At 41.3% G+C, this 13,362-nt stretch overlaps 1 protein-coding gene across 5 annotated transcripts in view; it reads left to right on the top strand.

The window, feature by feature from the left end:
• Window positions 1–13,362, top strand: part of Tmem255a (transmembrane protein 255A) — a 60,073-nt gene that overhangs the window by 16,610 nt on the left and 30,101 nt on the right. For 4 of the 5 annotated variants that reach the window (XM_063246343.1, XM_063246341.1, XM_003465588.5 and 1 more), the window contains exons 3-5: window positions 3,823–3,885; window positions 6,171–6,260; window positions 11,921–11,989. In XM_063246343.1, the coding sequence (XP_063102413.1) occupies window positions 3,823–3,885; window positions 6,171–6,260; window positions 11,921–11,989 (222 nt within the window). The remainder of the gene's footprint in view (window positions 1–3,822; window positions 3,886–6,170; window positions 6,261–11,920; window positions 11,990–13,362) is intronic. The other variant, XM_063246342.1, reaches the window with a different exon arrangement.

The following is a 13,362-nucleotide window of genomic DNA, read 5'->3' as shown; positions in this document are numbered from 1 at the left end:
AATGTGCTAATCTATAAGGGATGAACAGTAGCCTTTAAAAATTAAAACTGACAAAGGAAAACTGGCTTAAGATTTTACTGTCCTTGAACATTCAAGACACATTCCATTTCAGAAGAGTTCTGGTGCGCTTTCTACTTTGAAAGCCTAAAAGGCTCAGCACCTTAGTTGTTTCACAAGTCTAAAAACTTTAGGTGATGGTGCACAAATCCACAAACAGTGGCGAGGGAGGGTGCTCCTTCCCTCTCATCCTCTTCCTCCAGAATAAGGCCCTTGGCTGCATTTCCTAAGCAACCCACAAGATGGAGTTGGCCCCCTGATGGGTGGGGAAAGCCTTTTTTTTTTCTAGCACCCTCTCCTCAGGTGTTGCAGTGTCCGGTCCATACTTGCCTGAGTTTTCTTTCTTTCGGGAGAGACACTGACAATTTCTGTTCCATCAGGTGACTGAAAAATCGCATCAGAATACAATAGGCTATTGGGAGACAGAGATGACAGGAATAATTCCAAACAATCAATAGTCTAGCAACCTCCTGGCCAGTGTGGCTTCAGCTTCACATATAAACACAAACACTCCTTTGATAAAAAAGAAAGAAACATGTATTTTTTTCAAAATAGTTTTGAATAATTTGAATGCTTAGGAAATATAAAAGACCTCTGGATAATCACTTTTTGAAGCATATTGTAAATTAGGCAGGAACCTACTTCTTATTGAAAATGTTTCTAAAATCTAGGTTCCTGCTAAAATCTAAATTCCTAACTTAGTAAGTACACTTTACAGTTGACACTTCAATCATGATTTGCTGACTTTTACAATGCTACAAGTTCTTAGCTTCCATTGGTTCCCTGTTGTTTCCTTAGCATACAATTTAAAACATGCAGGAAATGCCCATAACTGGCTTCTCATTACTTTTCTTTTGCCAAGACTGCCACACAACCCTGAACATGCCTTACTTTTTTCTGTCTTGGTGCAGTCATTTGTGCCATTCCCCAAATGTCCTCCCTGCTGTCTATCTAAATGCACTGTGTTCCACCCTCACATACAGACACAGCAGGAACACTTCTCACTACGGGGCTTCACGGTTGTGTCTTACTACACTTACTAGACACAACGGTGTCTCATGGTTCCTGGGGATTCCTCATGTTTTGCTTTGTGATGTCTATTGGGCCATATTCTCATTTAGCTTGGTTTATACAGGTCCACAATCTCTTATCTGGATCATTGGGCCAGATGTGATTTAGAATTTGGACTATATTTGTTTTTAGAAATATTTTACAGTGCTGGGGCTGAGAATTTAGTTCAGCACCATAATTGCCTACCTGGCAAGCATGAGGACATGAGTTCAATCCCCGGTACCAAAAAAAAAAAAAAAAAAAAAAAAAAGAAAAAAAAAAGAAATGGTTTACAGTGCGTGTATCATATATTACTTAATACTCCAGTAGGGTCTTGAGAAGTATGCCATAATAAAATATCTTCATATTTCTGTAATGAAATATAAAATTTTACATTAAATGGAATAATGATTGTAAAGTAATCTCACATCAGTTCAAGGTCAGGATTTGCTGCCAAATTATCAGAAAACTTTTTTAGTTTTATGAGCTTTGTAGATTTTGGAATTATGGAAAAAAATTGTGAACTGTTTTACCTAATTATAGTGTGAGTTCCTGAATCTCATTGGTTTTGGTGTCAGATCCCACCCTAATTCCTGGCCTCCAAACCACAGAATAGTTGTCCAAATGTAACCTACTAAGCAAATAGTCCTGAACCTCAGTCCTGGGTGTCTGGGGCAGTGGATGGAAAACAGAGATAACGAGGTGCTGTCCAAAAAGAGCCCTTGAATCTGACTTCAGTTTCTAATTATTTGTCTTTTTTCCTGAAAAAGTAGACGGTAGGCAAAAGAAAGCAAATAGCTTATTTGTTCAGATAGGAAGAAATCATGATGGTGGTTCAAAGATCTGAACATTACATGATTCCCTGAAGTTCTTGATAGGAGACCATAGAACTGACATTTCTGAGGTCTCAGGAGAGAATCAGTTGGTTAGAAGCAGCTGCCCATTTTCAGGAAGCTCTGTTGGTTTCTTTCTTTATTTCCAATCCCTCAGCTCTGTCTCAAATAGTCCGCCTCCAGCCCTGCAGAGAACTTCTTCCCTAGGGGGCAACAATGAGGCCCTTGTTACTTGAAGGTCACTAACACTGGCTGCAAGGGCCACAGGGTGTGGCTGAAAGAACACCAGATGTTAGGGGACTACAGGGTTAGTTCTGGCCCTGCTATTAACTTGATCTGAGAATAGGTAAGTCCTTAAATTTCTCAGCCTCACCATTTTCCTGTTTAATACATTGGAATGATATCAATTCTGCCAAACTCTAGAATATTCCTTTGACCAAAATGAGGAGCAAGTGCTGCTTTAACATAAAATGCTTCAAATGTGGTCTTTTTTAGTGAGTTCATCATCTTGTCTCTTTTGTTGTTTTCTTCTTCCTCCTCCTCCTCCTCCCTCTTCTTCTCAATCTCTCTCTCGACTCTCTCTCTTTCTCTCTCTCTCTCTCTCTGTCTGTCTCCCTCTCTTTCTCTCTCTCTCTGTTTCTCGTGTGTGTTTGTGTGTGTGATACTAGGGATTAAATTCAGGGTCTCACACATGCTAGGCAAGTGCTCTACCGCTCAGCTACATTCCCACCCTTTAATTTTGTTTTAGTTGAGAGAGGGTTTCACTAAGCTGCCCAGGTTGACCTGAAACTCGCCATCTTCCTTCAGCCAGCATCACAGTAGTGAGCATCGCAGGCAAGCCCCACCTTGCCCAGCCATTCTCTCTCATTCTTAGGGTCCTGCACTGCTCCACCAAATCTAACCCTGGGTTAGATTTCCAATCTGTACTGAAATAGATGCCCCTGTGAGTCAAGGATGGCCGCTAAGAAATCCAGACTATTTGAGGCTAAAGGGAAATGTAACTAAATCACTGAAGTTATGTTAAGACTTTTTGGTCTATTCTCACCACTTTTTACTCTTCCATTTTCATCTCCATCAATAGCTCTTGGTTAGTAATGATTTTTAGCTGGGACTGGCAGATTCAACCCACTAATGGTGAAACTGCGCAGACAGGAGAATCTGCTACACTGAGCCATAATCCTAGCCACTTAGACAGGGAAATTGTTTTTCAGGGTTATACACTGCCATTTCTGTTCACCCTTTAATGAATGTTTTCTGTCCATAAATGAAGCCGAGATGGAAGAAGAGGTGAATAAATGCTAACATAAATTGCTGTGGGTCAACCACAAATATAGGCCTTTCTTTTTATTTTTTTAGCGTGGGTTAAGGTGCTTGCTGATTTCTAAGTATTTCTAGAGTTTGATTAGTATGCTAGATGCATCAAAAATTGCTATTACAAACCTGTATTCTGTAACCCATGCATCAGAGTGGAAGGTCCTTTTCAAGAACAGATAAAGATCAGAATATAATGTGTGCTTTTTAACATTAGAGACCTCTTACTGACTCACTAGTCACATGATAGGTAATGGATATTGAAATTGAAATAAGCAAGCTCCAGAAAGCAATAGTTGACCTTTACTTTTAGTTTTTGAGCATATGAGAGGGGATTTTTTGTTGGTGGTGCTGGTGTGATTCATTGCTACAAAGGAAAATTGCCAACTGATGGAAGAAAATACTTTTACTGCATATTCTGTATTTGTGTAAGTAACTGCACATGATTTAGCATCCTACTCTAGTTCTTTTCATCATTTGAGTCATATCCAGGAACCAGAAGCCAGCAACGAGAATGATTGTGTTGTCAGGTTATCTTTCCACATGCCGTGTATGCCATGTTGTCTTTTAGCTTGGCTTCGGATCATTCCTTGGAATCATCGGATCAAACCTTGTGGAGAACAAGCGGCAGATGGTAAGTTTTTATCTCCACAGAGTTAATCTCTTCATCTGAACAAAAGCTCAACATTTATATGGCTAAGTAGCACATCTCTAAGTTTGTGAGAATTTGGCCATAAAAGAAACTGCTACCTGGCCTTTTCTCCTAAGCCTCCAGGGAACTTGCTGTGTTGTGGGACTTGATGTCACCTTGCCTAATGCTTCTTCACTGGCCTCGCTAGTCTCCGAAAGCCATGGGATAGAATATTCTGAATCATGCCCTTTGCTTTGTTTCTCACTCCAAAAGAGTACTCCAGCCTGTTCATTCAGGCTATTGTCCTTGCCTGGAATGTCCATGCTTCTGTGATTTCCCTTACTGCAGTCCTGCATAATTGGTGACCCTTATATTGTCGTTTCTGAGACATTATCTTGTGGGAAATGTTGGCAGAGGATTCTTGCTTTTTAGATTACAACCTAGGGGACTCTGATTAAGATAACAGATGTACTTGAGACTCAAATGAAGGAGACATAAAGTTATGAAGCCAACCTAAAGCAACTCCATTACCCATAGTTCAAAGCCAAGTTTGTCCTAAATTTGAAAGGAAAGAACATATAACAAAGACGAAGCTTTTATTTTATTTATTTATTTTTGAGTCGGGGTCTCACTATGTAGTTCAGGCTAGCTTTGAACTCTGTAGCCCAAACTGGCCTCGAACTTGAGGGATCCTTGTGCCTCAGCCTCTCAAGTGCTGGAATTACAGGTGTTCACCACCATGCCCAGATGAAGCTTTTAACGTTTAAATGTCCAAATGGGGTACCCCAAGGGCAAGCTGTTGTATTTTCCTTGTTCAATATGAGCTTTCCTGGAGGGGAGGAGTAGAAGGTACAGACTAAATTGCAAGCATATTGCAATTTATAGACTTGTAAATCAAGAGCCTTGGTGAGTGGTCAGATGGTGGACTGATTAGGCTTCCCAAATACAAGTCTCTGTGGCATTTTAGACTCTGATAATGGGGTCTATTTAACAACAAGTTTAATCAGATAATGTAATAGCTTCAGGAATACAGAACTCTAACCATATGTTTTCTCCCAGCAATTCGGGGAATCATTCTCAGGGGACTTCTAATAGTTTTCTTCTTCCATTTCACCTGGATGTCCCCCAACCCCTACCCCTGCCAGTTGTGTTTGCACTTTAGTCTTAAATTATTCAAAATAATGGGGGAGTTTTAATTGTAAGACTGATCATAGCATAGCTAATAATGCCAATTTCATGACATAGTTCATCCATTATTTAGCAATTCTCTGTAGTGCTGTTAAGTAAGATTTATGGTAAGAGGTTTCTGAACAACTCCCAAAGGAGATTAAATATTTCCTCCTAGCCTGTTGAAGTGGGAGAACCCTAAGGTGGCCTTGACTTTGATTTCTTCCTTCTCCCTGGAGAGTAGCTGGGTGTCCTCTTGTTTCCTTCTCTTTCTCTCAAGAAACTTCAAGTAAGAAAGATGCTGACAGTGGGTTCAGGTGACAGGTATCCATGCCTGCTCCTGCAAGCACCTTGAAACGCTTGTGTCCCCACACATTGGGCTGTAGTATCATATTTGTAACAGAAGGCGAATTATTAGGAAAATTTCCTGTTATCTAATATGGTTAGAGAATAGGGAAGTCTGGTTCAAGCAAACTTTTTTTACTTCACAGTTTCCACATATACTGCACAGAATTCATCTGTTTCAGAGACTTCAATCTTTGTAAACTATCCATGAACTGAAGTCTTCATATGCTAAATGCTCCTTTTTTTTTCATTGATGAAGAAAGCTATATAGGGTTATCATTATCTTCGTCACTATCCGCTATGCTACTAACATGCGAGGTAGTGCAGAGGACACTGGCATAGAAGTTGTTGGGCTCTTCTGTGGACTAGATGGACATGTACCCTCACTGTGCCTTCATTTACACATCAATAACATACAGGGTTAGGCTACATAATAGCAAAGGGACAACACTTTTTTTTTTAGTCTGAGTGTGGAAGGGCTACCCAAATTCCTCTGTGCACAGCACATTGGACACCAGCACACCTCCTCACTTGGTGCTCAGAGAGTGAATTTCTTAGCTTTCCTTGAAAATGTAAAAAAAAAAAACCTGCTTCATTTTTTTCTCTCCCTCCTCACCTACTGCCACTCCCATTCATTCTGCATGGCTGAAGAGAGTATTCCCATGGGGTGGCAGCTAGCCTTCTGCTTTGGCTAGCAGTCTCTTGGGATCACCTAATCTTGAGAAGTAGCAAGAGTAGAAGACTAACAGACACTCTTTCTTTTGTCCCCCCTGCAGCTGGTGGCTTCTATTGTGTTTATCAGCTTTGGTGTGATTGCAGCTTTCTGTTGTGCCATAGTTGATGGGGTCTTTGCTGCCAGACACATCGTAAGTACTATTAGCCCTGGATTTAAGTAAGTATGCAATACAGCAAGGCTCTGTTGAATGTGTGCTGGATAGTCAGTGCTATGCCGAGTGCTTTGAGTGGTACACACAGGAGAAAATGCAGATCCCCTTTCTCAAGAGCTGGCAGTCAGGATGAGAACACAGATGGCTGCACAGGCGTGTAGAAAACAGTCTTTGCTGGAGGTACAAACGCCAGGTGCCCTAATTGTTTATATTAGACTTCAGTGGTCAACGAAAGCTTGCCAGTGGTTGCGGGGCTAGAATTAGACCTTTGACAGAGAAGATTTGGAAAGGGAAAATCAGGGGCACAGGAGCCAGGGGAATAGCTTGGTGCTAGGGTTGCAGTCAGCAAGAGAGCAATAGGAAGTCAGATGACTTCCTGAGAGCACTGAAAGTTTTTATGGCTGACCATTGAAAGTTTTATGGATTCAGCAACAGGAGCATATTGTGGGCCCACAGTCAACTTTTCTCACATACCCAAGCGTTGCTGTTCCTACAATAGTGATTAAAGAGCAGTAATGTGGTTGGGGATATTGAGAAAGCCCAGAACCAAAAGTCTCTGTTCAGAGACTAGTCCTAGATTTCTGACTGACAAATGCTTCCTGCTCTGGAGAAGCTATACCTGGTGTAAAGGGCTACTGAACCTCTCAGTGCCAAGCCTGTACTTGGTTTCTAGAGAAGCCTGGGAGAAAGGCTTTCCTATCTGGCCCTCTAGAAAAGCCCTTGCTTCCTTTTCAACACTGTCTCACACTATTCTAGACTTCCGACCGAGGGCCAACTCCTTCATTAAGCAGGGTAAGCACAGTGCTGAGGACCCAGAGTCCCACAAAAATATTAGGATTTCTTTCAAATAATGCCAGGCATGGTGGCACACACTGGTAATCCCAGCACTTGCGAGGCTGAGGCAGGAGGGTCGCCATGAGTTTGAGGCAAGCCTGGACTATATAGTGAGATCGTGCCTAAAAGAGTGAGAGAGAGAGAGAGAGAGAGAGAGAGAGAGAGAGAGAGAGAGAAGATGAACTTCTAGGCTGAAAAAGCTTTTGCCTATAATATAAATATATTTGTCTTTATATCAATGAAGTCATCCAATGTAATTAAGACAAAGAGAATTGTTAGTATTTTTAAAGGAGCCTAGGGCAAGAGCCTGGGGATTGGGGAATCATAAAGTAACCTTAATCTATCCCATAGACCAAAATCGAGAGTGAGCCACAGTAATTTACTGAGTCCATGACAAATTCAAAGAGTCATTCTTTTTAATTGAACCTATCTTGAAAATGAAAATATTGTGTGAACTTTTGGAAGTTATGTTTCCTAAAATAATTGAATTAGAGCAAAATTGTGTCATCAGAATTTCTGTGGGTTGAATGATGCTTTTTCCCATTTTAATCACTGGCTAATTATTAAGGTCCTGAGGGAGTATCATGGGTATGGTTGGATCTGGGTTAGGATGATCTGAGACATCACTATTTCAATTTCAACCCCTTCTTAGACCTTTCTCTCAGACTGAAGAGTCAGTCCCTCATGAGCCAAGGTTAAAGAAGCCCATAGGATCAACATTCACCCAAACAGTCTCTAAAATGGCATCTCAAGAAGTAATTTATGGGCAGAGGGGTGAGAAAAGAGACTTGCCTGGTTTTCATTCAGGACCAGAAATATAAATATAAGTCCTTCTATGAGACCCATCCCTTTTGATTGTACTGAAAGCAGTCCAGTCATCTTTTTCTTCATATTTCCTTCAAGAGCAAATGACATCAGTAACTCTTAACATCCACAATTCTACTGCCCTAACATAGCAATTCCTATTGTTTATGCATATTACTCTATGATTATATGCCTATTTTTGTACTATGGTTGCAGTCAATCATGGTATGCATGCTATTTTGTATTCAGGAGGAACCATCCTTTTTGCCAGTATTGGGAATCAAAGTCAGGGCCTTACACAGGCTAGACAGTGCTCTATCAGAGCCACATCCCCAGCTCTTTCATATTTTGAGACAAGATCTTACTAAGTTGCCTCACTGGCTGGTATAATGTAAGCAGAAACATTTTTTTAAAGATTTATTCCCCCCAAATCCCTGAATCAATTACTAAAGTGAAGTCACCATTGTAGGATATACAGAGGGCCTAGATTCAGGTGAGTGGCTGGTCATTACAGGAAACTTCCCATAAGCAGAATTTGGATTTTTGAATTGCTTTTCACTGAGGTTAATTGTTCTTGAATTTGTGATCCTCCTGCCTCAGCTTCCAAGTCGCTATGATCATAGGCATGTCTACCATGCTGGGCCACAAAAGCCATCTTAATAACACTAATTCCTTGTTTTGTACAGTACATTTAGCTTTGTAGTGTGCCTTGACATCTATTATCTCATTTGAGACTGACAGCAATCCTGTGAGATACATATGTAGGGCAGGCATTATTGTCCTCATTTGACAAGCAGTATTCATTCTGAGACAGTCTCCATGGCAACATAAACCCAGTGGCTAAGGAGCTTGCAGTAGATTTAATGGCATCATGAACTAAAATGGCTTCCTTCTTTTCCCTCCTGCTTTTTAAAAAAAAATCTGTATTGAGATATGGTCCATACCACATATAACTTACCCATTTAGAGGTCTTCAGTGGTTTTTAATATATTCACAGTTATGTGCAACCATCACCATAGTCGATTTTACATTTTCCTCATCACAAAAGAAACCCCATACCCTTTTGCTATTACCTCCCTGTTCACTAACCCTCCCCAGCTCTAAGCAATCACTAACCAATATTATTTTACTATAAAGATCCATATTTTAGACATTTCACCTTAATGCTATGATATGTGTTATTGTGTGATTGGTTTCTTTCACTTAGTACAATGGTTTTGAGGTTTATTCATGTTGTAGCAAGTGTCAGTGCTTCATTCCTTTTTATGGCCTAATAATGCTCCTTTGTGTGAATATACCACATGTTGTTTGTCTTCTTATCAGTTTGATGGATATTTATATTATTTCAATCTTTTTGCTATTATTGACAATTCCTCTATAAATTTTTATGTACATGTTCTTGCATGGACATATACTTTCATTTCCATTTCCATTTCCTGTTTGACCAAGAGTAGTGTTACTAAGATAAGATAACTACGTTTAAGTCTTTGAAGAAATGCCAGGCTGTTTTCCAGAGACTGCACTATTTTGAATTTTCTCCAGCAGTATATGAGGATTCCAATACAATCTCACATTATTCTCTTTATTATCTGACTTTTTGAGTCTAGCGGGCCTGGTTGGGTCTAGCCATCCTAGGGGCTGTGAATCGTTATCTCATTATGGTTTCAGTTGGCATCTCCATGACACTCCTAACATTGTTGATCATTAACTCCAGTGAAAAGCAATTCAAAAACCCAGTTCTGCTTTTGGGAAGTTTCCTGTAATGACCAGCCACTCGCCTGAATCTAGGCCCTCTGTATATCCTGCACTGGTGACTTGCACTATAGTATTTGATTCAGGGATTTGGGGTGAGGCTGGATAAATCTTTAAGAAAATGTTTCTGCTTACATTATACCAGACCTAAGACACCTGGTAATCCTCACTGACACCCAAACATTTGAGGAAGGAAACTTTATTAGCCTATGATGACACTTGCTGATTAACTTAAATGAAAGCCATAGTTGGACCCTAGCATAGATTGGGGGGGTTAGAGCCAGCCTGTCCTGTACAATCATTTTGCCCTGTTCCTTTGGCATGAATGAACCTGAACTTCCTCTCAAGACCTAACTTTTCACATATTCCCCGTATGTGCTCATTCCTTCTCCCTCTGGTCTTGCATTTCCTTTCTTTCCCCACTCCCTACTATGACCATTAACTAACTGGGAAAGTCATTTTACTTTCCATGCCATTCATTTCATTTCTTTCAAATGTATAGAACAGTAGCTTTTCAGGATTAGCATGTGAATGTAGTTCAATATAGGGTATAAACATGCCTAACAGGTCCTGGCACATTCAATATGAAGCAGTTTCCCTTTCTATCCCTTCCTACCAAAACTGGTGGCTCTAACAGATACGAAAGGTCAAAAGCCTTGGCTGAATGACCTTTTCTCATCTCCCAGTTGTTCTTGGTCCTCTTCTGGGACATAATAAAGAATAGAAGCCAGGAGCAGCAAATGGGCTATGATCACACCTCTGTCTTCATTTAGGAAAGTCGGTGACCGAATGCTTTTTCTAAAACTAGGAAGGTGAAGCCTGGTAGGGTGGAGCAAGCATGTAATCTTAGTACCCTGGAGGTGGAGGCAGGAGGATCTTATTGAGTTTGAGGTTAGTCTTGGCTACATAGTGAGTTCAAGTCTAGCCTAAACTATGTAATGAGATCCTGTCTCAAAACAAAAACAAGTCAAAAAACAAACTAACTCCCCCAAAACAAAACACAAAACAACAAGCCGAAACAAACAAAAAAAATCTCAGGAAAGTCAAGAGAACTATGACCAGCATATCAAACCTCTTCTTCAGCAAGATGGTAACAGCTCTGTTTTCTCCAAACATGGAAAATAAACCTCGCCAGCTGTGAGCATGAGAACCCTCATTGCTTTCCAGGGTGATTCCAGGCTGAACTAATAGGGCAGTGTACTTTTAGAACATTGAGCAGCCAGGCGGCTCATGTGGAAAAAAGTGGCAATAGAAAGTCCTAGGTCCTTGCTGGGGGCATTGGCTCAGAAACAACAGGTCCTCGGGTGCTTAGTACAGGAAATTCTGAATCACGTGTGCGAAAAACCATGCAAAAGGATTGCAAATGGCAAGTGAAGAAGGAAGAGGCAAAAATATCAATTCTATCTGCTTGGACACACGCACCACAGCCTTAAGGCGAGTTTGTATACACAGTCCTGCTGCCCTGAGATACCTTTGGCAGGAGACCCCCCTGAAGCTGAACTGTATCCCCAGCTGCAGGTATCCTGGCAGCACTGGCTCTTGTCTCAGTTCTTCCCCAAACTCACGCAGAGGGTTCACTCCCCAGGAAGCTGGCTAAGCCAGGGGGATAAATCGGTTCCTTGAGCTGCACCCTAGTTTCCCAGGCTTCAGTAGTCTGTTTGGAGCTAACTGGTTATATCTAATCTGTGTAGGCCAGTCAAAATGGCTTATAGTTCGGTTGAGTTAAGATCCACAGCACAATCAGAGGTGTCCTTCCTGCAGGGGTTTGTCTCCTGAGGTCTCCCTCCTGAAAAAGCTTTGGAAATGACAGCAGGATGTAAAAGTCAGCCAGCTCTAGTCCCATTCCCAGGTGATAATGAGACCTCATTGTTGGAGCTGTGCTCCATTATACTCCTTTTGGGAGTATAATGTCACAGCACCTGGAGTTTTAAGTCCGTTCCCTGGGGACTGTTTGCAGGAAGAAGTCTACAAGTAAAAGAAAACCAGAAAGGAAATTTCAAGAAACCCATTTCTCAAATCGATTTCCTAATTTCTCATTAACCAAGTAGCCCAGTAGAAAGCAGCTATCAAACATTTTTGTCTGATTCTTACAGTGTAGGACCCTTTAGATGGGCAACTTTTGGAAATTAATTCAACTCACTGCCTACTCTGAGGGGTGTGTGTGTGTGTGTGTGTGTTCAACTATTTTAAAGTCTGCTGTTTTATTTGTCAAAGCTGAAACCCCATTAGTTTGGTCTCTCCCTTTTCAGGATCTGAAACCACTCTACGCTAACCGGTGCCACTATGTCCCAAAAACATCCCAGAAGGAAGCTGAAGAGGTGAGCCTGAGTGAGAATGCCTTTATCTCCTAAGAAAGTTCCTGTTTTACCTGAAACCTCATCTCTTTTACTCCTTTTCATGAGTCTAAGGTTTACAATGAGGTACTTTAACGTATTTGTCCAACAGGTAGAACATAGTACTATGTAATAAGGCCACAGTCATAGATTTGCACTTTATGACACCTAATCAGGTTTGTCTTGTTCTGTGGCCATAACCTGGCCCTAGGACGCCAGCCTTTCAGTGTGTGGCTGTGATTCCAAGAGGGTCAAATGAGACTACATCTTGTAGGCCCCCATTTTTGCAGTCCTGGTAGATGGTCATTTGGTTGCCTGGACTTGGAAGAAAGGTGGGAGCCCCACCATATGCTAGGTCTGGACAAGACAAGAGAGCCTGACCTCCACACATGGCAAGGGGCTGAGGCCAGATGAGACTAACTGAGCAGTACGGTCCTGAAGACTGAAGAGGCTCACTGGCTCCTCTCCTGACGCCCCCAGAGGCCAGCCTATCTGTGCTTGAGTGGGCACATGAGGGTATCTCTTTCCTGCCCATGCATCTCTCCTTCTGTTTCATGTTGCCTCTGACAAAATGAGAGGCAATGGGCAGTGGCAACAGGTCAGTTTTGGAGAGCTTTCATTTCGGTACACCGTGTTCCTCTCCAACCCAGGGAGTCCTTAGTGTGAAGCTCTCCCTCCAGCTTCCCAGAACTCTGATAGTTTGGTATATTATTAACCTCACATTGAAAGTCAGCTCGCCTCAGAATGGAAAAATGATAAGCTTGTGATTTGGAAGAGAAAAGGAAGGCATGTGCAGGCAAAATGGCCACGATATTGTGCAACTTCAGGGGAAGCCATTTTATGTAAAACATAGTGCGAATGGTGCCCTTGGAGTTGGGCAGGGTGATAGTTCTATTCTTGAGACATCGGGGCAGATATTTCTATTATGGTTCTGCTATCCACTTACCCACTTTTTGCTTTACCAGCCACAATGTACCACTTTTCTAATTATTCTTGGGTTAGAAAGGAGGAATAAAATTGTGTATGTACTAATCAGAAAGGTAGCAAACATTAGGATGAAGGATCCAATATACAGAAGAGTGCCTATTTACTGCAAATATTCTCTATAACAAAACAAACATACAAACACTTTATCGCATTCCTGTGGCGGAGGGAGCCTGGAAATTTTCTTTCCAATGAGAGATGGTAAATGGAATTTTTTTTTCAGTTTTCAAAAATGTTTTGTCAACTCAAAACGTGTTCAATGTTACTGCTGTTCTCCTGATTTCATTGTGATGGCTTTCTTGTGGTAATTTGATGACTGTAAAAATGTTAATGACTTCCAAGTTTACTTGTGACTTGCACTTGTAACCTTGGAG

Source organism: Cavia porcellus, unplaced genomic scaffold, assembly GCF_034190915.1.
Source record: "Cavia porcellus strain 051 isolate PalLab524CR breed Dunkin Hartley unplaced genomic scaffold, mCavPor4.1 scaffold_3, whole genome shotgun sequence".
Taxonomy (NCBI): Eukaryota; Metazoa; Chordata; class Mammalia; order Rodentia; family Caviidae; genus Cavia; species Cavia porcellus.
This window is presented reverse-complemented; position numbering and strand designations above follow the sequence as displayed.